General features: G+C 43.0%; 1 protein-coding gene across 3 annotated transcripts; it reads right to left on the bottom strand.

Moving 5' to 3' along the window:
* Positions 1–431: 431 nt before the first annotated feature.
* atg16l1 (ATG16 autophagy related 16-like 1) lies at positions 432–23,525 on the bottom strand. 3 transcript variants are annotated; one of them, XM_080771707.1, is made up of 21 exons: positions 23,363–23,525; positions 22,252–22,360; positions 20,934–21,027; positions 18,385–18,490; positions 17,949–18,022; positions 17,021–17,090; positions 15,818–15,999; positions 15,243–15,308; positions 14,374–14,460; positions 13,445–13,504; positions 13,302–13,346; positions 12,013–12,115; positions 11,403–11,508; positions 9,346–9,416; positions 9,147–9,218; positions 7,497–7,617; positions 6,171–6,276; positions 4,770–4,919; positions 4,029–4,076; positions 3,806–3,907; positions 432–2,033 (listed from the first exon to the last, which is right to left on the bottom strand). In XM_080771707.1, exons 2-21 carry the CDS (start codon positions 22,352–22,354, stop codon positions 1,940–1,942), a joined length of 1,860 nt encoding a protein of 619 aa, XP_080627833.1. In that variant the 5' UTR covers positions 22,355–22,360; positions 23,363–23,525; the 3' UTR covers positions 432–1,939. The 3 variants fall into 3 exon arrangements, with proteins under 3 accessions (XP_080627833.1, XP_080627834.1, XP_080627835.1); XM_080771708.1 differs by having other exon boundaries at positions 23,375–23,525; XM_080771709.1 differs by lacking the exon at positions 13,302–13,346.
* Between the last annotated feature and the right edge of the window lie 662 nt (positions 23,526–24,187).

Below are 24,187 nucleotides of genomic sequence, written 5' to 3'. Positions count from 1 at the left end.
TATACTTTCATATACTAATGAAAGTATAAATCAGGCTTTAATGCTCACTTCTGTCCACAAAAAGATGTAGCCGTCACATGATATCCACATGGCATTTTACGAGGCTATAAACTATAGGCTCTCTCTAGAGCGCACAGCTACTTTCATTCTTGTCATGTCGTTTGTGATGTTCAATCATAAACAATATTGCCAACCATTTTCCAAAGCATACAAAAAGGGCTAAACGTATACCAGATACAAGTCCTTTACAATTAGTTGACCGGGGTCCCCCATGGCTCTACACTTGCCCCCCCCCCCCCTCCAACAAAACAAATTAAAAAATAGTACCTACAAGCTCACATGTGCATGCGCTGAGCTTGTAGGTCAGCTATCGTTGGCGAATGTTCCCCCCAGTATAGGGACAGTGTTTAAAGCGGTATTATGTACTTTTTTCTTTGGGAATAACATTTTATTTTGTCCAATCTGTAGGGTACAGTACATTAACACAATATAGCATTACAATTGGGGTTGGCTGCATTTTGGTCTCCCTGCTCTTCCATCGAGACATTTAGATCCCGTGTCTAGGTTAGACAACTTCTGACCCAACGCAACCCCGTTTCTTTAAAATGTTTGACCCTTTGAACTGAAGGTCAAACAGTTTCTCCCCTGAGCAAGGAGGAAGGCTCTATTAGGCTCAGTGGTACAAAACAGTAAAGTTACGTAGTGCAGCTTTTAAGTACAACCTGAACCCTCATAATCCATGAAAAAACAAACACAGTAGACAGAATTCATTTTAAAAGCCTATCGCAGCTCGGTTTAAATTAACGACAGCAACAAAACACCACAGCCTTGGAGTCGGGGTTTGTTCCCCCCCGATGTCAACTGATATTTTCTCTTTCTAGACATCATACATTTTATATAGTTTCACTCAACTCCTGTCTTCATGCCACGGTGGTGGGGTGGGGGAGGGACAGTCTGTCCTTGTGGCATGTCTTCCCATAGACATAAAAAAGGTAGACGCCTCCTTCGGCTCTGGAGCGTATATGTGCAAAAGTGAGGCCAAGCTCCCGTGTTGGTGATTCACTAGTCTCGCACAGCCAGAAAAACTATTGCGAGGTGGCAACAGTCTGGCAACATGAGACTAGTGCTTCACAGAAGCACTGGTCACAAGGTATATGCGGCGTCAGAGCGGACGTTCGGGACAGACAAGTCCCGAAAAAGACACCGTGATTGGCCAGTAGGCCCTTGAGTTCCGCCCTCACGTCGCTCCAATGAACTGCAGCAGCCAATGAGGCATCTATTCTTTTTTTTCTATCCATCCTGCTAGTCTTCAACCGGCACCGCTTTGAACCCCTGCTTCTACGAAAAACCCAGACAAGTAAACCAGAGCCGATAAAATAAAATGGCCCCTTGTGGCATCAGGAGAAAACAGGTGTTGTGTTGAAAAGGTGCTGTTGGCTGTTGTCAATCGAACAATGGTTCTCAAAGTGTGGTCCATGGACACCAAAGGTTCCTTGAAGGGGGTTCCAAATGGACTCCAATATGTCTGTAACTCGGACTGTGTACAAATAGTCCTTTTGTACAATCTCAGTGTAATGGGGAGGGGGGGGGGGGGGGGGGGAAGGTCCTTGAAATTAAAATGTTTGAGAGCCACGGCAAAATAATTCATTAAACAATGCTGTACATTCAACATACGTACACACACACACACACACACACACACAACTGTACATTCAACACACAATGCAGCACATACAACACACACACTTTTGGGTTCAAGTGAGAGCCGTCCGCCATCTTGTCTTTGTTCTGTATCCATGGCAACAACAACTATCAGGGAGGGTACGGACACGGGCCCCCAGGCTCCGACATACAGACGAGTCCCGCCTCCGTAACGGACCCCTCTGGTGCGCCGCTGCGTCTGTACAGACCAGGAGGGGGCGCTCCAGGAGTGTTCCAATCACATGTCAGACCAGAGGACACCCTTGCTCCCCTTCTCCACACTCACCACGTAGGTTCCCGACGGTGACCAGGACACAGAGTTGATGGCCGAGCTGGAAGACACCAAAACATCACATCACAAACTGGCATTTACTGTGATTTCTTCATTTTAGAGGCAAGGCCACTTCTTGGCCTTTGAGGGCACAAAGGAAAAATGCCAGGGCAGAAAGGCCAAATAATATTATATTTTTTAAGTCAAATAAGCGTTTTTTCACAAAATAATAGGTCATACAGTACTTGCTTAGCCCTGGACTAATCACAGTAACTAGATTAACTTTGAGAGATGGGGAATCGAGGGTAGTTAAGAATTCAGAATCTCAACAAAAGGCACTAGCGTTTTCTCCTCTGCCCGTTCCTGTCAATACGGTTTTTAAACTCTTACAGACACACAGGGTCTACAAATGAGACAGCGGGCCCACTTCTGGTACATTAGAACGGTGTACTGCAGGCCAGCCCATAGAAATTCAACTGTAGTTAGCCTACTTTTAAAATAATATGAAATTAACTGAAGTGTCTTTGTCAACATATATATTGACGTTTTCTCAGTAGAGGATGTATTTCACATTTAATTTACCACTTGAATGAGTTACCCAAAATGTTAACAGTGCAGAGGGGAGAAACGGCAGCCAGGGAACCTGTCGCATTTAAGGGATGTCACTGCCTTTACAAGGCTACGAGCGCCGACTTTGAAGAGTGGAATCCTCGATAATAAATCCCGATCCCGACTGACTTTGTTCATTCATATTTTGAACACGTATGTCATGGGCTTATATGCTCTACCTACCGTGGAGCTCCGACGGTGTGTTTTTTTGTCAACTTGTATAATTAACTTGGCTGAATAGTTGGAAAATAAACCAGCTAAATGGAGGAGTGACATATCCTGACATTTTCAACTACCTAGTAAAGTATTAATAATTTGTCTTGTAAGATGCCGTTTGGATAATGTTCCACAAATACATAGCATATAAAACGAAACACAACAAATATATCTGGGTATTGAAAACCTCGAGGGATGTGACCGTGACGTATATACCGTGCGACCACTTTAACTCTGTCAAAAACGTTTGGTTACGTTTTTAGCAAGCAGAACGTGTGCCAGAACGTAATATTGCGTTTTTTTCTTTTTAAATTAACGTACGCGAGACGTGGGACCGCTCATTTTATTTGTCCTTTTTCTCTGGCACCTGAACAACATTTCTGTCCAACAGGAGGCACTGCTTTTAACTTGAGATTTACAATGCTAGCACTTTTGACACACTGATGGGAGTATATTCTAGTTACATTGTGGGTTGTATATTGAGATGGCAGGTATGTGACATTGAAAAGGCAAACATATTGGACACTTTATTAGAACACAAAAAGTGAACCAGTGAAATTAGGGTATTTTATGATGCCTCTCATAGGGATTGCATTGACAGCTGCAGTACACCGTTCTAACGGACCTTGAAGTGGGGCCGCCGTCTCATTTGGGGGCGTGACATTTGTAGTCGCCTTGTGTCTCTAAAGGCTACTCTGTTGAGTAGTGTAGATGAAAACTGGTATTGTGTAGTCCTGTAGTGTTGCGATATAGTGCATTGGTTCTTAAAGTGGGGTGCGGGGACCCCTAGGGGTACTCCATGGAGTTCCAGGTGGTCCCTAGCTAAATTAGAGTTTAGTTAAGAGAGTAGTTATGAACCAAATGGACCCTTATGGGTCTGTAACACAGAGCGTACAAATGGAAAATGTACACCACTCAGAGTTAAATTAACAGTGATTTTAAATGTAAATTTGGGGTCCTTGACATGAAAAGGAACCACGGATAGTGTAGTATGGTGGTCGTGTTCACCTGTGGTTCTTGTCCAGGGTTCTGTCCACCTTCCCAGTGAGAACGTTCCACACATACAGGGTTCCATCAGCAGAACCTGCCGCCACGTAGCAGCCGTCGGGACTGATCCAGGATGAGAGAAACACATCGGTTAGGATCAATACTTTCATGGACCAGGGACAAATATTTGGATCAACAATTTAATGTTATTCAGAGAAACGTCAAAGGAGGGACTTTCACTCACCTGAATGTTACTCTGGTCCAATCTGCACCACACTTGAAACCCTGCGCACTGCACACACAGATAATACAAAAATTGCATTTTCACATCTCGAGAAAAATCTATAAAAAAAATAGCATTTTCTCTCAAGAAAATCTATAAAACAGTCTGAACCACAACAACATGTCTGTCGGGTGGAAACCTCATGTCCAAAACTGCTGCTTTTTCAGGATTCAAATTCAAAAGTAGCAATACTTTTGTGTGATGCAGTACTAGTTTAGACAGTATTTGGTTTAGACTAGTCATTGGTTAGACCAGTCATTAGTCCTACAACTACAATCTATCTCAAACCCTCACCCTAAACCTAACCTCCCACGGGGGGGGAGCACACCTAAACCTAACCTTAACCCATGTCTAACCAATGACTAGTCTAAACTAAGTATGCACCCCGTGATGCTGTAGTATGATCAAGTAGGGCGTTGATTTACAGGGGTTTCCCATCAGAGGTAGCGTCGATTGTCAAAGTGTCCTTGAGCAAGACGCTGAACCCCTTTGTGCAGGTTGGTGACTTGCATGGTTTCCTCCGCCATCAGTGTGTGTGTGTGTGTGTGACACACAATCTATGAAAGGCACTTTGGATTTAAAAAAAATTGTTCTATATAAATGCAACATTTACCATTTACAAGAGGTTTCTGCCCGACAGCAACGATATGTTGAAAGCGTGAAGAACATTTTGTTGAGGCGGTATGAAAATGCGTTCCTAACCTGAAGGTCTGTCTGATGGCGTTGGTTCTCAGGTCGATGATCTTGAGCTGGTCGTCTCTGGAGCAGCTCAGCAGCTCCGTTCTGTCGTGGTTCAGGTCCAGCGACGTCACCCTGCCCTGCATCTCCAGCTCTCTGACTATACTCTCCGCTCTGCATACACACACACACACAAAAAAGAACTCTCATCTTAAAATAAAAGTAGTTTGTTGAGGGGGTCCCAGGAGGCCCCCGGCTAAATGATTGATTTTAGAACCAAATGGACCCACATCAACCCATTTGTGACTGACTCTCAGAGGGGGGGGGGGTCGCTCAAATTTAAAAAGATTTAACAGATTTAACCTATAATGAGGTGACTGATATGAACTACAATCAGAGGTCACTGATATCTATTATTACAATTGTCAAGTTGGTCGCCAATGAAAAGCGGCAAAAGATGTGAACAGGTCGCCAACTAGCCAATGAAAAGGGCCAAAAGCTGTGGACATGTCGTGAAGCGGGCGCAAAATTCTAGTAAACTACAACGAGAGGTCAATGATATGAACTACAATCAGAGGTCACTGATTTATACAGTCAAGAGGTCTCAGTATCAAGGTGAGATCATTAGCCATGCCCCGCCCAGCATCCTGATTGGTCATATGTGGGATATGTAGCAAGCCAAAGAGCCAACGGTCTGCAACTACTGGCATTATTCACATCCTGTAAATAATGTCTGCAGCCCCTGGGTACCAGCGCTGCATCACTAGAGCATGCTGGGTAAAGAGCAGGGGCTGCTGGAGCTGTGGCAGGGATGCAGGCCTCAGACCTTTTACGTAAACATCACTGACCATCTGCTGCAGGTTTAGATTCTCTCACATTCCCAACAAGAAAACCAAACTGTCTGAAACTGGCCGATCTAAAAAAAAACTCTCATCTTAAAATAACATATGAAAATAGATGTACAAGCTCACAACACGTGTTGTGAGCTTGCAGATTGACCATTTTCGGTGCATGACAAGTGGTGAACATTAATCCACGACACAACTCAACATTTTCTCAAACTCATATGGTCTTACTCACAGACACTTGAGTTCAAAGATTTTCCTGCCAACATTTATATTTTAATGTAAGAGTATTTATGATTGGACTGCTCTCCCCATTTCTGTGGAGATTTACTAAAACGTGTTTCTTTATCATTATTCTTGCTTGCAGAGCGGAAGAAACTACCAAGATTCACAGATTACTGTAGCTTCAAAGATATTAACCAAGCAACAAACATGACACTGTAGCAAGTGTGTCTACAAAGTTTTCTGAGGACGACAGGAGAGACAGGACAGCTGAGTGGGATAGAGAACTAGTATAGGATAGACTGTAGGAGACAGACAGTCTGTAGATAGACAGTAGGAAAGACAGGCAAGGTCTCACCTTATGTCCCAGAAACGGATTTTCTTGTCAAAATGGCCGCTCATGACACACTGCTCAGTGCAGACGATATCGTTGCAGCTGGAACCAGCAAACACTGTCTTCATACCTGGAAAACAGACGTAACCAATCACACATATTGCCTGGACAGACATTGTACAGTGACAACAGTACCATATGGTACAGTTATAATAACCTTTTCATGTGATGAATGTGTCTCCCATCAGTTCTCTGTACCCGTTTCCTGATAGGACCTTGGCGTTTGTAATCTTTGTCTTCTCGCTACATCATACATCACATTCCATGCTCACAACAAAGCTGTGCATAGGATGGGCTAGCGCCCCTGCTCACCATCTTCAAATGTCACTTGAAAGAAACAGGCTTCTCGATTTGGATTAATCGAAAACATATTTGAACCAATAAGCAAAAAGAATAGTTGTGAAGCCAAACTTGTGACACTTTTGACCGACTGCAGATTAGAACACACATTCTGTTAGGACTGTGCCTAGCTTGCACACACACACCACAACCATTCAGTATTTTAGCTGTGACGTGAGCGCCCCCTCCTGAGATTCATTCCGGGTCCTACTTTTGTGTCCCCATGTAGAGTTATACTGTGACGCTCCATCGGACTAAATCTGAGACGAAAACAACCACGAAAGTCTCATTTTACCACTTTCCTCGCAACAACAAAGCTGCGCTGCTCTCCCAAATCTGGCTGTGACAGGCTGTCTGCCCCGCCCCACATGGAATACTATCGCCATTTTATTTTATTGTGTCAACTAAATCCTCATTAATGCAAACTAGATTCAAAATACTCAAGGCTGCACAGTCTAAATATGCCCCCGAAATATTTTACAGAGCAAATGGACCTGTTGCCACCTTCAATAATAATGATAATAATAGTCTTTGTCTCCACATCATATATTTTTGTTGTCATGGACACTTGTACAAAACATTAATAATTCTACTGGAGTTGGAAGCATTAAGACACATTTTAACCCTCAATGGCGTCCTTTCTGAAAAATAACGTCATTGTAAAAAGATTCACGCGTTTAGATATTCTATTTACAATGAGATGCGGATGCTGGTGCCACTTGGACCCGGCCATAACGTAGCACTACGACTTAAATACTGAATGGAAGCTGCAGGACTTTGTTTACATTTCAAATACTTGGTCCCCAGGGGTTTATCCTCCTTGGCCCTTGCCATTTTTACAGAATGTTAACCTATCATGACATGCCCAGAAGATTAGGGATGCTATGGTTCATTTGATTAAGAAACTTAAATGTCTCTCAATGCACAGTGAACAATGCAAACATCACGTACAGACTTTGCTGCGGAGGTCCCATAGTTTGAGCGTCCTGTCGTAGCTCCCGGAGACGATGCGAGCGTTGTCCAATAGGAAACGAGCCGAGAGGACCTTCCCACTGTGACCCGTCAGCGTGTGCTGGAGGGGACATACGTACACACACACACACACACACACACACACACACACACACACACACACACACACACACACACACACTTTGACCTATGCTGCCTTCTAATATAACACTGTTAAGTAACGTTTGGTTAACCCATTTTGAGCGGGAACCCCTTTGTGTTTTAAACATTACGTTATAATTTAGCTATTGAAAAATAGCAGACCTACAAGCTCGTAGCGCACCACGAGCTTGTAGGTCTGCTATTTTTGAAAAATCGTGAAAATATTTATTTCAGAAAACTGGAGGATTTAGAAGGTTTTTTATTAATTTCGAGGTCAGGCCTAAATGGGTTAAAATAAGCATTGCAGCATAGCTTTAATGTGTTATCCTATGAATCATTTGTGTTCATTTCAACTACAATCAGAAGGGATGTGTTGGGGGTCCCAGGAGGTCCCCGGCTAAATGATTGATTTAGAACCAAATGGACCCACATCAACCCATTTGTGACTGACTCTCAGAGGGGGGGGGGGGGGGGGGGGGTGACTGATAAACTACAATCAGAGGTCACTGATATAAACTACAATCAGAGGTCACTGATTTATACAGTCAAGAGGTCTCAGTATCAAGGTGAGATCATTAGCCATGCCCCGCCCAGCATCCTGATTGGTTATATGTGGGATATGTAGCAAGCCAAAGAGCCAACGGTCTGCAACTCCTGGCATTATTCACATCCTGTAAATAATGTCTGCAGCCCCTGGGTACCAGCGCTGCATCACTAGAGCATGCTGGGTAAAGAGCAGGGGCTGCTGGAGCTGTGGCAGGGATGCAGGCCTCAGACCTTTTACATAAACATCACTGACCATCTGCTGCAGGTTTAGATTCCCTCACATTGCCAACAAGAAAACCAAACGGTCTGAAACTGGCTGTTCGAGGCCTCAGTTGGGCTGCTTCGGATATTAGGTCGTTATATGGTTCCGTCCACATTTCAGTAATCACTGAACGGTGGGTTAGGGTTTCACTTTTAAAATTAGTTCTGGGGTCATTTTCAAGTCTACTCTGATTTTTATGTGCCCCGCACAGTAGCTTGATTCAATATTAATTTGCTCAGACAAGAACCCTTCTATATAAGCCCATTTTATTCATCAAACCCTCATTGAAAACACAAGCTTCTGCTCGCGGCGACTGATATCTCCTAATTAATGCATGGTCTTCACTCTTCAGGGATTTGATGCATGGACTTACAGGACTCCTTGATGCAACATTACAGTCTGTATATTAAAATAATGGGTGCACATAAAAGACAGATAGGAAAATTACACCACTAACGGAACTAAACAAATGTTTTAAAATAATGCATTCGCTTACACAAGCGTGTGTGTCACTCTGCTAGAGCAGCACAGTCAATTTGTATACACAGCGAGTTAAGACCCCGTCCCTAGTTTGTACAATGACGTTTAAATCGGTTTACATCAGGAATGGGTTATAAAAAGGTTTATTCAGGTGCGACAGTTATTTTAACGAGTGTGTTCAGCGTTTCATTTGTACTCACCCTCAGCCTGAAGTCGTCCACAGTCCAGATACGACTGGCAAAGTCATTAGAGGCTGCCAGCAGGTACGTACCCTGTCAGGAAAGGTCAAACACATTGTGACTCAACACCGCATCCCATGTCAACGTACACTTTATATCCCCGTCGGTCATCCTAATGGATACAGACACGCCCGTCATAACAGCCAATGTATCAACTTACAGCGCTGTCAAACTCGATGCTGGTGATTCCAGCATTGCTGCCCGTCAGAGATCCTTTGGGTTCACAGCGACCTGCACGCACACACACACACACACACACACACACACACACACACAGAACATACACCAACAGTCAAAACCATGTGAATGAAAAGATCCTTCAAATGTCCATGAGAAGCTAAAACGAATGGTGCTTTTTACAGTGTTCAAGGTCTCAGATTGAAAACTTGGGATCATATTCCCTAAGCCCCTCGCACACACCGCCCGACACTCCTTGCCGATTGGTTGTGTTGGATGTCAGTCATCACTCGGATCCAGTAAGGTCTCTTAACTGTCTCACACTGTGATGTCACATCCCGTTATGTCAGCAGCCCCCCGGGACCAGCACTGCACCACTTGAGCATGCTGGGTAAAGAGAGCAGGGGCTGCTGGGAGCCAGAGGCAGGCGGGAGGGGATTGTGTGGGTAATCAGACCTTTTACTGTTCATCACTGACCTTCAGTAGAAGCAAGAACATGTCTAGGTAATGGTATGCAAATGTTTTCTTTTTTTAAGATGTTTTTTTGGCCTTTTATTGATAGGTTGAAAGTAGACTGAATGGGGAGAGAAATGGGGGGGGGGGAAGACACACGGCAAAGGCCGTCTGGATCGGGAGTCGAACCCGCGGCACGCCGCCAGGCTAGCTCAGGAGCCTAGGTGTGCACATTGTCAAATCAAAACATTAACCAATGGTTTGCCTTATCGATCGTTCATCGACCAATTGATGAGCGTTAACGTACACAGCTACGTACGTCCTTCCAGATAATGTAGGCTTTTGCTTGCGATAATCAACGGTTTAGGTGCCGATGAGCAAAAGTGCAGAATGTAATAGTTTAATTTGAAATGGATATTCAATCTATTGTTAACATCCCTAGTCTTTCTGGCTAGCTCTCAGTCCGTCTCAACGCCAAGGAGGTTCTTTATGGAACACATTTGCTCTACAATTCTGACATCGAGTTGTCGTCTGTACTCGGCCTTGTGGGAAAGAGTGACTGCCCTGAGACTGGGAATACAATTAAAAATAATACTCAATGAGTATAATCAATCACATGCCCAAAATTGAGATGCCAGTGTAAAAGTTGCTACGCTGTTTTCAAGGGTCATTTTGTGCCATTGAGCAGCATAATGTCTGTACTAAAAGGGTTGTTGGTGAGACGCAAACCACACATACCAAATAACTTAATGGCGCTCAGCTCAATTAACACGTCTATTTTGTTTGAGTGGTGCAACAACTCTTATAGACAGCTATGTGTGTCCCCGAGTCTGTCTGTCCGAGCACGAAAATAGCCTTCACCACCAAGTGTCACTGTTGCACAGCCTAACAGGGAGGAGGGCTTGTACAGCACAGCACAGTACAGTAAAGTACGACTCACTTTAGACGGGTCTGATTATTTTATAGCTTATTACCCCTTTTTCTCCCCAATTTAGTCAATATATGCCAATTGATTCCTCCCCACACATCGGTCTGTTGTATCCTACTGATCAGTGAGGAGCCCCCACTGGGAGGACATAGCACCTGTACTCCTGGTCGCCCAACAGGTGCCGTCCCAGCCCATAGGAATACATGCAGTGACCATTATCACCTTCCCCAGTCACTGCCCGGCTAAACCCCATAATACTCAGAGTTACAGACCCGTACTGGGCCATTTGGAACCCACTCAAGGACACTTGAGACCTACTGGTGTAGCAGAGTGTTTCCAGTGAGCCAACATACACAATAGCAGCACCCTGACTCTGTTTGAACAGAATGGAACAGAGCCTTCATTAGTATCAGCGGTAACACCTAAGGTAAGGAAGGGGCCATGTTCTTTCCAAAATGGCGTGTGTCCATATTGGCCATTGTGTTCCTACAGAAATCCAGATGCACCACAGTGGATTCAAAGTAACAACCTCCGTGGTGCTGGGCAGACACTTTACTTTACCACAGCGAGCACCCCTCAATGAAGACATTTGCTTCAACTTTTGACACAATAAGTGAGGACAGCATCCAGTGATGAGAGGCGTTTTGTAGATTGGCTACCTTGCACCACCTCCCACAGTTTGACCCGCCTGTCCATCCCGCCGGTTGCCAGGAGACGGGAGTTTGGGCTGAACCGCACTGCATTCACCTCTCCATCGTGGGCTTCCTGGGGACGGACACACACACACACACAGACACACGACTGAACACCGATTCTATAAACCTATGTAAAGCATATTTTTCATTCATGGTTTTTGTTCGGTCTCAGATTGAAAACTTGGGATCATATTCCCTAAGCCCCTCGCACACACCGCCCGACACTCCTTGCCGATTGGTTGTGTTGGATGTCAGTCATCACTCGGATCCAGTAAGGTCTCGTAACTGTCTCACACTGTGATGTCACATCCCGTTATGTCAGCAGCCTCCCCGGGACCAGCACTGCACCACTTGAGCATGCTGGGTAAAGAGAGCAGGGGGCTGCTGGGAGCCAGAGGCAGGTGAGAGGGGATTTTGTGGGTAATCAGACCTTTTACTGTTCATCACTGACCTTACAGGTGCATGTTTTTTGAGGTGCGATAGCGCCTCCTATGTCCAGCTTTGGCTTATTTTGGTTAAATATTCCTGGCAGTAAAATGAAACAAGTTAAAAGACAGGGAACGGGGGTACTTACAAACACGTGCAGGGCGGTGGAGGGGAGGCGGACGTCTGCACAGCCTCCCGACGGCGTCTCCGCGCTTTCTGGCGACGTGCTGAACGAGTTGGCCCCTCGCCGGCTGCAGAGACGGACGGGTAAGCACATCATTCATTCCCACACATGGAACATGCGTGCGGACAGCTAGTAACGACTTTAACATGATTACTGAATCCATTTCATTCTGTGTGCAGCTTCTGGGCTCGGGAATCAAACGTCAGTCTGCATCAGAGCCTATGTAATTGTACTCGCCAAAACCACTCGGTCGTCAGTTCCCAAACGCTATTTTTACAATAGAACTGTGGAAGTGTTCCTTTCCCATTAAGTCATCTTTGCTCCATGTTTTTTTTTTTTTCAGTAAAAAAAACATATTTTCTATCCACTCGCTTTGTTGACTCCCATTTTTGCACCTCATGTCTGAATTAATGTACATAAAGTTTCGTTACAGTTTAATTACCCCACCCCCCCAATCTTTTTTTCCCCTGAAAACTGAGCTGGCACAAAACACCTGCATACTTAACTAATAAAGTTGATTGTGGCCAATGTTTATCCATTTAATAAATCTGTTTTTTTTTTTTAAGTGTTATGATATTTTTGTTTGTTTGTAATGATGCGTTAGTTTCCCCAGGCACAATAAGGGGAATGCATAACAACAAAAAGATCAGGCTATGTTATTCAGCTCATATCTGCATCAATATGAGCCTACCTGTACCAAAGTTTGCCGATTGTGTTTTATTGTTAAAACCTGGGGGCAAAGGAGTTAAATGTATGTAGTGTAGGCGGGTTAGTGAATGTCCACTGCAACATGTCAGAAATTAAATAATATTCTGTTAAGTTTTAATACACTGGCTTTAAGTCCTGTAAAATTATGTATTACTATATGATAATATCATTAATATTACACATAGGTATTTGATTGTGTCCATATTAATATTATTAATATGGCCCAAGCCCTACTCTTACAATGAATCTATCTTGCTACCATCTGCTATATCGTCTCCATCACGTGAAACCTCATGTCCAAAACAGTTACTTTTCAGGATTCCAAATTCAAGAGAAAAACAAATAGCAGATCTACAAGCTCAATTTTTGAGCTTGTGGATCTGCTACTTTTGATGCTCGTGTGTGACGCTGTAGTATGATCAAGTAGGGCCGTTAATTTACGAAGGGGGGATAAATATGGAGATAAGAGGTTTGTGCTCGACAGAAACGATATGTCTAGTGGAGTTATATAATGGCCTAGTATTTCCTCACACAGACATGTTCACCTGTAGTGTGGTGGGACGAGTCCAGGCTGAACACAATCTGACACGCTGCAGACAGACAGGTAGGTAGACACAGACGGATAGAAAGTCAGACAGGTGCACAGACAGATTGGACAGACGGTGAGAAAACAGTTTGACTTACATACCCAAACATGTTGGAGATGGAGTCTAGTAGGCCGCTGGGAGGAGTCTGAGACATCCGTTTACTAAATAAAAAAAAACACCACAAAACGGTCAGCATATCGAGTCCATAGAGACTGCCTCCATTTCAAAACCTGGTCAATGTGGCACATTTTTACCTGGGGTTCTTTTGTCAAGACGTCTGCACCTTGCAGCCATTTTGTTTTGAACATTTTCCAGCTTTGTGGACTAAAATGTTAAGACTGAAACAGGTACATATCTATATGAACATAGCACTGAACTCAATGCACAGTTGAAAAGCAGGAAGTCGAGATATGCCTTAACTCGGGTAGCATCAACTAGGCCGGGGGGTGTCAACACTCTCCACAGGAAAATAAAGCAAGAACTTAAATCAGCATGACGAGAAGAGATCAAATGACAAGGCGCCAATAAGAATGAATGAATACACATCCATGGCGGACATGGTATATCTTGACAGTTTGATACAGTATGCATTTGATACGCATCTTTATCTCTGGGACACTAATCTAACTCAAGAGTACAAATGGAACCATTTGGATTCTGTATACTGTGAGTTACAGAGCTGTAGGGATCACGTGGAACCCCCTGGGGGTCAATGAATGCCACATAGTTAACCCATTCTGACCTGAGATCAGATTCATACGAGGTTTCCACTGGACACACACACTGGTCTGATTGACCCATTCTGACCTGAGATCAGATTCTAAAAAATGTCAGTCGCTCTTCGATTTTTCAAAAAAATAGCAGACCTACAAGCTCGTAGCGCGCCACTCGGTGGCGCGCTATGAGCTTGTAGATCTGCTATTTTTCAATAGCTAAAGCATAACATGATGCTAACACCAAAATGGGTGCCCGGTCAGAATGGGTTAAGAACCAGTGAGTGCATTAGACTCAAAGAGATCCATATCCTGACCTGGAGGTTCTGCTGAGAGGTCTGTTGGGCGACGCCTCCCCTGTCGGTTTCCCACCGTCTTCTGCCAGGACCTCGATGTCATCGTCCCTGAGAACAGGAAACAAAGTGGCATCACAATTTAGACATTTAGCAGACGCTCCTAATCCAGAGCGATTTACAGTGAGCAAGAACAGAAACATGGTAATACGAATCATACGTTAAGCTAAGAACATAACAGTGGACTATCTATATAATGAAACTATGCATATATACTATAGAGTGCAAAATCTACATAAAATGCTATCCAAGTTACATAACCGCCCAATATACATCACCACCAGAACCTTGTACATTTTCAAATCTCATAACCAATATATTCATTTGAACCTTTAATGGTTATCAATTAAAACGATTATACACTTAAAGATTAAGTGAATTGTGAGTGTGTGGGGGTGTATGCGTGTGAGTGTGTGTGTGTGTGTGTGTGTGTGTGTGTGTGTGTGTGTGTGTATGTACGCTCACATAATGTTTTCATTTTATTATTATCCTGTCTGTGTGATCTCCTACAAGCATTTATAGCATTTATCTACTGTTTTTACTTTTTATTTACCGAGTTGGCAACACATATTGTAATGTTCGATTGTTTGTCTTTTTGCTTTCTGTATGTCCTTGTATGTCATTTCTGTTCATGAAAAATGAATAAAATTTAAGTTGAAAAAAAAAAGATTAAGTGAATTAATTAGATTAAAGCTTATACACTTTAAAAAAGTATTGGTCAAAACGTCGGGAAAGGGTGGTCTATGCCTCCCAAAAATCGGGATGACTCAATAATCTGATGTCAGTCAGTAATACTTTGAACCACTGTTAACCATAGAAAAAGCTGGACTCACTGGTCGATGGGCAGAGGTTCTTTGGCAGCATCAGCAAGATCCTTCTGAAGTTTGGCTTGTCTGCGTCTGAAGTAGCACAATAACAACATTCTCTCATATATATATATTTACAACTTAAGGTACCGTTTCATGACAAGGACCACACACACACACACAGACACACGACTGAACACAGATTCTATAAAACCTATGAAAAGCATATTTTCATTCATGGGTTTTGGTCTCAGATTGAAAACTTGGGATCATATTCCCTAAGCCCCTCGCACACACCGCCCGACACTCCTTGCCGATTGGTTGTGTTGGATGTCAGTCATCACTCGGATCCAGTATGGTCTCTTAACTGTCTCACACTGTGATGTCACATCCCGTTATGTCAGCAGCCCCCCCGGGGACCAGCACTGCACCACTAGAGCATGCTGGGTAAAGAGAGCAGGGGCTGCTGGGAGCCAGAGGCAGGCGGGAGGGGATTTTGTGGGTAATCAGACCTTTCAACGTTCATCACTGACCTCATAGGTTCATGTTTTTTGAGGTGCCACCCTTTTTTTTTTTTTTAATGGGACATGCGTGCGTAGTACCTGGTGTCCTTCTCGTTCTCAGCGTTCAGTTTGTTGGCCTCCTGAGCCTTCTCCGCCATCCACCTGGACACCAGCTCCTGGTTGTCATCCGTTGTTCTCCTCAGCTTCTCCTCCAGGGCGCTGAAGGTGATCTGGAGGGCGTCGTATTCATCCTTCAGGGTCTGGTTGGCTCGCTCCAGGTCCTGAATAAACATGACATGCATTTAAAAACCCATTCAGGACGGGAACCCCTTCGGACGGAACCCCCTTTCGCGATTCTTGTTGCCATGTACAGTATTAGCACATAACATTTTTGTAATGTTTAAACATTTTCAGAAAAGGATTTTCTTTAAATCTGCCTTAGTCCTAAAGGGGTTAAGACAATGGCCATTGAAGGGAAAGGTTGCAGGATCCAAAGACAACAGCCTCTCTAAAACCACAGCTAGATATACACAAGTCATATATTCAAATAATGATGCGTCTGTTCTGTTGTGCAATTTCATAGGGTATAAGGGTAAGTATTTATGTAACTTTGTTTGTTGTACGTTTATACTTAAGGTGCTCTGATAAAAATAAATTGGGACCGATCCCAATAGAGGGTATGCGCATGCATAATGTCAATGGAAAATCGAGTGGCAAAGTGAGTTTAACGTTGTTTAATTAATACAATCAGATAGGACTTTTCTGTTTGGATGTATGGGCTGTCGAGGCCAGAAAGTAGTTCACCTCTCCATCGTGGGCTTCCTGGGGACGGACACACACAGACACACGACTGAACACCGATTCTATAAACCTATGTAAAGCATATTTTCATTCATGGTTTTTGTTCGGTCTCAGATTGAAAACTTGGGATCATATTCCCTAAGCCCCTCGCACACACCGCCCGACACTCCTTGCCGATTGGTTGTGTTGGATGTCAGTCATCACTCGGATCCAGTAAGGTCTCGTAACTGTCTCACACTGTGATGTCACATCCTGTTATGTCAGCAGCCCCCCGGGACCAGCACTGCACCACTTGAGCATGCTGGGTAAAGAGAGCAGGGGCTGCTGGGAGCCAGAGGCAGGCGGGAGGGGATTTTGTGGGTAATCAGACCTTTTACTGTTCATCACTGACCTTACAGGTGCAATCACGGCTAGTGTCATTTCGAGTGTATCGGCAGATAACCGATCTGAAGGCAAGTCCTCAGTATAATTATCTTTTGGTATGCCGTCAATTATAGTTACCTGAAGGCAATTCCTCAATTCTTTACATTCTCCTTCTAGACTAGCAATCTGCTGCTGGTACTCCAACATCCTAAACACACAAACAGACATCATTTAAAATTGCAATGACAATAATGATGCTAATGATAGTTATTTTAAGCTTCCAGGATGGGGAGGATTGGGAAGGGAGTTGTGGGAGAAAATATAAATAGGGTGTGTATATATATATATATAAATATAAAAAGTTGTATTTTCTTTTTTGTGAAACTTGCATATGATGCCATGCTCACACTCTTTGAATAAAGTTTATTTAAAAAGAAAAAGAAAAAGAGTCAACATTTCAATAACGGTGCATCCCTAGTTTTGTAATAAAGAGGCATTGCTTTTTTAAAATTCATTGTTTATAAGCCTTTTTCCAGATTGGCCACATTATATTATTTTAATACAGAATGAGATCATATAGACATCGGCCAAAATGTGCCATCGGTACATCCCTAAAATGGACCCTTACCGATCCCTTTGGGTCCATCTCCAAAATTAAAATTATTGTTAAACATTTGCATTACTTAACTTACAAAAAGTCTACACAATAGACGAGTTATTTTGATCAACGTTTGCCTGTCATCTCTTCTATGGTACCAACATCAATACAGCATGGAAATGTGGACATATTCTTTAGTTTGGGGTCTGCAAGGCCTAAAACTCATCAAATGGTGGTCCGTGTCTCAAATGCAGAATATATAGTGGGCCTTGATATGAAAAGGGTTGGAAACCACAACAGGAGACGTGTAAAACCAACACAAGTCTAGTGTTTGCAACTTTGCATACTCAAACACCTCATCTTCTTGTGTCAACAGTGTCGATTATAATACCGAAACAGGTTCTTTCGGACAACATATTTGATTGTGATCGTGCATGTCAGCCTGTGTGTGTGTGCTTGCGTACTAACTTGGCTTCATTGCTCTGGATCTCCTTGTCCTTCAGTTGGATTTGGTTGTTGAGCTCTATTACACTGGATGCCAACTGGAACACAGGGACATCAAACATTAACACCTCCTCATGCTTCATCATGTAAACATAGAACACCTCATCTGACTGGCAAAATGTGCCAGGAGGTGCGAGTGGCTATTACATGTTTAGGTATTCCGAGATTAACGCCACAAAATAATGTGGAAACGTTCCTTTTAACACCACAGATTGGCAGTGGTCCAAGTGCAATAGAGGACAACGCACGGCCGAGAGCACTGACGCTATACAAGGTTTACAGTTGGATTGCTCTTAAAGCTACTGCATAAAACACAATATATGTTGCAATACACCAGATTGATAGTGCTGTACTATACGACAGAGGCACAGACAGACACACAGAAAGAGACAATTCTGACCTCTCCTCTTTTCTTGTGCAACTCGGTCAGTTCCTCTTGATGTTTAATTCTCATCTGTGACATTTCCTGCTGCAGAAGCTCGTTCCTGCCCGGGTCTGACCCCACACTAGTAGTACGTACACACACACACACACACACACACACACACACACACACACACAAACACACACACACACACAGAGGATGTTGCTCTGCGCGACCAAAGGAAATAAAGGCTTTGTAGTACTGACCAGGACAGGCATGACTTGGCAGGACAAGCACGGTCAATATTTTCTGGTATTTGCAACTTGTATAGAGTTGTAAGCTAGATCGAAAAACGTTACAATGACTGACATTTCCATAACGAGCACATTGCATTTGCTTTAAAGTATCCGGCTGGGTGGGGATGAGTGAAGAAGGACAGTAATTTTAACCCATTAAGACCTGAGGCTGATTTTACAAATGCCTTCTAAAGTAGTCCTCAAACGTTTGTGCCAAGGACCACGAGAATGATATGCATTTGACGGTAGATCCCCCAATTTTTCAAAAACTTTCATGTACAAGTACGCAGCACAATAAGTGATACGCTGTGAGCCATAGATATTTAAAATAGGTCTATGCTGTTATTTTAAGTTTGAACCCATCTCAGATTTCCCACTTTTAATAGGCTAAGATCACATATTCTTTCTAGAATTTCACAAGACAACTCTCACGTGGAATATAATAGATTCCATTCAAATGCCTCCACAATTTTATAATTACTCTGACGTCCTGGAGACTGACTGCCGTCTGCTGTTCAAGTTTCCAGCCATGTGATCGTTCTACACATTACTTCACTTTTAACAACCAGAATGCAATCGCAGCAATATTCCATGCCACTTCTCATTCATTGGAATAGTAGACTACTTGTTTTTAATACATGTATTCATTGTGCATTCATTGGGTCCATGAGCCGAGTCACCATACACTACAGGGCTGTAGAGTAGGATGGTGGGAAATTTATCGTCTAGCTTCATAGTACCAGGTTCAACAAGTCAATGAAGATCAGATTAATCCATGTAGGCATTTAGAAGACTCTTAATCCAGAGAGATTTACAGTAAACACGTGGCAATACATCAAAAGCATAGATAGTCATCTGGGATTATAGGCAATGGATGAAAAGGGGTCAGCCTGTTGAATGCCTTCCTAAATTCCTACAATCTATTTTCATGCAGTGAGGTAAGCCAAGAATCAGCAGTCTACTCCAAACAGTCAAAAAATACAAAATAGTCTGTACATTTAATGATTTAAACTATAACAAGTTAACTCCAATACCAGGTCAAGTTGGTCAACAAATTAACCTGGCTACGATCAACATAACATGCTATCCAAATTATTATTTTAACCTTTGCATAAGCATGCACGGTCATCAAGACTACGGCAAGTGCTACTACGGGCCAAATAAATTGGCGTCTAAAGAGGCAAGTCTTCAGATTACAGTGGAAAATTGGCAGTGAACCTGCAGTTCTAACTGCAATGGGAGTTTGATGAACCTGCAGTTTCTAACTGCAATGGGAGTTTGATGAATCTGCAGTTCTAACTGCAATGGGAGTTTGTTCCACTCATACATTTAAAAGTGTTCTTCACCTTAATGTTGCTGAAACAGTTACTTGAGAACAGACCAGCGACCGTCGGTGAAAGACTCTCTTGGCTTCATTTTGACCGCTCATTTCTACATAGGAGAATGAGTGGCTTCGATAGGAGCCTCCGTCGATGAGCAATTTGTCGGAATCAGGTCAAAACTTTCATTAATATATACATTTTTTTAAACAGGAACAGTTAAATAATCCAAGGTTAACATCTTGTAGTTATCAAGACAGCCAGAGGGGAGGCCCAAAGATTTAGTAACGACTAAAATTGTGATGTCTCCTTTAAACAACGTGCTGATGGCATGACTCACTGTTATTTGCCTGATGAAGACCTCTTCCTCTAGGTCCTAGACCTAGAGGGTCAAAACATTTTTGCCTTACTAAAGTAAGTCTCTTGCGGAGCTCTAACAAACCAGTGTGCAGATGTTTCTTCTCCCTTTTTTATGACTCATCACTGACTGGATGAGAAACCAACCAGGTTCGCTTTTATTTGAGGAGTTTCACAAGCTAAGAACATTTGAATTGATCTGTATCAATTATATTAAGCCCAGTGCATTTTACAACATTGCAGCTGTTAGGAAGAAACATGTTTCCCATTATCTGCAGTACGGAGGGCCAAATTAAACCTGCACCTGAAGTCTGGTGTGCGTTACCGTCACGCACAGAAAATAGGCATTCTACAAGCTCAACACATTGCTTCCTGCGATGCGTTGTGACTGTGAACCTGTAGATTGACAATTGTTGGTGCATGCTCCATGGTAATTGCTCCTAGTGCGCAACCAAGCACAAATCACCCTCCCATCTTCTACAACCAAAATGAAAATAATGAGTTTAAAGTGCTCACGACTATGCTCCAAAACAAGGAAAGCTTGAATCAAAACCTAAAGTCAGTGAATGATCAGTGAAGATGACAGACTCTTCTAGAGTGGTTCTACTCTTACCTGGTTTCATGTCCCCTCTGGGCGTCATATTTATCTGTCTGGTAGCGCTCTGACAAAACAGTCTGGAGGTCCGACTTCTCCAACAGACGGTTGTCTGTAGAAACAACACACGTAAAAGGAATGAATGCATTGAAATGTAGTGATGCCAAGTCATAAGTTGTGGACAACTGTTCAAGTTTTCCTTCCAAACAGACTGACACCAGCTGATTTCACTGATTGAGAACAGCTGATTTCATTGATTAAAGCTGGACTTACACTACAGGGGGGGGGGTTTGGGTTGGAAACGCCCCTTTCGACAATCATGGGGGCATTCCCAGTTTGAGGCGGGTCAGAATCACTTATCTGTCACTTAGCGATATGAAGATACACACTGAAGCCTGACACTTTGAGCAACAATTCAAGTAAGGTTTCCTTCTCAGCCAAGCTTAAACTCTAGCATAAAATGATCGAGACGGTGCCAACTGGTGTAGAAAGTTGGGTATTTTTCGCTGTGGTAAACTGCCAATATTGTCCCATTGTTACAAATTAAATCAAAATGCAATCAAGCAATCCTTTGTCTTGCTCTACTAGATAATAGCATGGTTCTGGTTGAAACAGGAACAGCCAACAAGCTCCATTGACTACAGTCTCTGCAGCATTACTCGGCCAAATGGCAGTCAGCATTTCAGACCATGCTGCAGTGATGCACTCCCTGCAAAACGACATTACGGTACGTCCAAATGTTGGCAAGAAACCATATGCACTGCCAGAACATTATCTCACTGACCGGTCTTTCCTACACCGTCTCCATCTTTCATGGCCTACTAGCTGTCTCTCATACACGTGTCCCTCTCAACTTTCCTACTGTCTGTCTTTCCGCTATGCTACTGTCTGTTGGTTGCACTGTCTCTCTACAGGTTGTCTTATTGTCCATCTCTCTTACACAGTCTCCCTCTCAGCTGTCCTACTGTCTCAACTAATAATGATCTATCCGAATACACCTCAGGTAGTGAACTAGCAATACTCGATTGTAGAAAGGAGGAAAGAATAATCACAGTTGTGGCGCTTTAGGAAGGAACATAGTAAATCAGGAGTGGAATTATGCTCCCGTTCTAGAATAGACCAGTGTGTGTTAAGGCCTATTCATAGTCTGGATTTTCGGTGGTGAGGTGACCACCGCTCCGGTGGCGAGCTGACCACCGGAGCTGAAATAACGTTGAGCGGTGGTGAGTAAAAACAGAGAGAAAGGCTGTAGCGGTGACTTGCTTTTCACCGCGGCTCGTGACGTCATGTTGTAGTTCGGTGGTCAAAGTTAGCTTGTTGTGTGAGATATACGAACATTGGTGGATGATTTCTTCAAAGGTGTGTCGCTGAACTCTGTCTCTCTGTTTCAGCTGCTCGGCAATATGTCTTTTCCAAGTACATTCCACACGCCGCTCCATGGCCACCTAATGAAAAACATGCAACAGCATGACATGTGATAACCCACTATGACTAGTATGTAAAAACACCCCCCCGTGCAAATTCTAAATATGAACCGATTTCTCCACAGTTCATTGGACATGGAACTGAAACGTTAGATGTTGAAACGTGTCATGGTTTGTGTCATTTTGTTTAGTGATATTAAATAATCTGTTTTCAACCCTATAGTTTATCAATCTCAGGAAAACATAGTGTCATTTTGGACAACATTAGAACACAATATATACACAACATACGCCAAGGAAATTAGCCTTGGATCAAGAGTAAGACTATCATAGATGTACTTTATCGAGTCTGACTTTTACTTTATATCTATCTATCTCGTCTCTGTCCAGTGTGCACAATAGACCTTTGGCATTGGCAACTACGAGTGTGCGTCTATACATTTTTTTCCTAGGATAAATCTATAGCCTACACTACAACAAAATTTGCCGGTGGAAAAAATAAACTGCCTAAGGTAGTTTATTGTAGCTGGCTCGTTTATATGTAGACGTCTTACTGGCTCTGGGCCCCAGAGCCATATAGTAAGACAGCTACATATAACGATCCTGCTTTTCCACTATGGACTCGCAACGTAGTTCTGTGGCACGGTATTCATCTGCCATAGTAGAAGACTGCTCATCCTAAAGAGTTTCACGCCTATTGCACGTGTATTGATATTGATTCGTTCACGCTACACTTGTTTTTCTCTCTCAATACCGAGAGATCGCAGTCTATAACGTCACCTTTACTACGGTGACTTTTGCCGACAAGAACGTGTCTACACAAACAAGCCGTCCTTGTCAGCAGGCGAGACCGTCGTAGTAACGAATCAGCAAGTATAGGCTTAATTAGCAGTGTTTGTTTACTATTTGGCTACTGACAAACACAGGCGAAAACAACACGAGCCGTGACTTGACATGCTACGTTAGCCTAGCATGCTAAAGCTAAAGTCGCAACGCCCCAAAGAGAGAATAAAGAATAAACACCTTCCAACTCACACCATCTAAACAAAGTGTTCTCGCGCTGCTGTGCTGTATGACCACCACGTCTTATTGGAGAGAAACGTGTAGAATAAAAGTCAGTAAAGCTTCTGTTTTATCCAACATCAGCTCCTTCTGTTGCCTGATTCGACTTCACGTCCATTTTGGCTCAAATGGTACACTTCCGGGAATGTCGCAGAACAACTACGTCATGTGTTATTTGCATATAGGTTAGTCACGTGGGCGGGGCGATACTCATCGTCCAATGAGCGAGCCACAACAAAGGCCACGTGGGTGTGCGTAATTTAAAATGTGAAACCGCGCTTGGTGGATCGATTGAACATTTTATTTCACAGTAGTAAAAAATAATAGTATGCACTATGGTACAGTACACTATGGTACAGTACACTATGGTACAGTACATTTCAAACGGAATTACAGGTCAATACAAAAACTGTTACTTGAGGATAGAAGACTTGTTTACATAAATGTCCTCCATTTTCAATTAATCAGAACTGTTAGAACATTACATGATGTACAAAAAAAGGAAATCATCAAACAGTAAAAAAAATCACATCCGTGTGAAGTGAGGGGCGCTCTTATCATCGTACATCATCATGACTTACGTAAAATTCTCCATTCTTTGTGTCAATCTGAATGTAATGTTTGTGTAGGACAGTTTGTGGACACAGAGATAGTTAAATAGTTAAGTGTCGTCGAAGGAAATTAAATATATATACGTTTTAAGGAAATATTTTAAACGATGCAATACTGCCTCATCAAAGTTGGTGTTGTGACTTTAGATATTGTCAATTACTTGCATGAGAAGGA

This window comes from Protomyctophum bolini, assembly GCF_963924005.1.
Source record: "Protomyctophum bolini genome assembly, chromosome: 9".
Lineage (NCBI taxonomy): Eukaryota > Metazoa > Chordata > Actinopteri > Myctophiformes > Myctophidae > Protomyctophum > Protomyctophum bolini.
This window is presented reverse-complemented; position numbering and strand designations above follow the sequence as displayed.

Coding starts and splice junctions, on each gene's coding strand:
- atg16l1 (XM_080771707.1), bottom strand. CDS start 22,354: ATGGAGCGGCGTGTGGAATGTACTTGGAAAAGACATATTGCCGAGCAG. Junction 9,219..9,345: donor GCATCGAGTTTGACAGCGCT/GTAAGTTGATAC, acceptor CTTTCCTGACAG/GGTACGTACCTGCTGGCAGC. Junction 4,920..6,170: donor ATCCGTTTCTGGGACATAAG/GTGAGACCTTGC, acceptor GTGTGTATGCAG/AGCGGAGAGTATAGTCAGAG.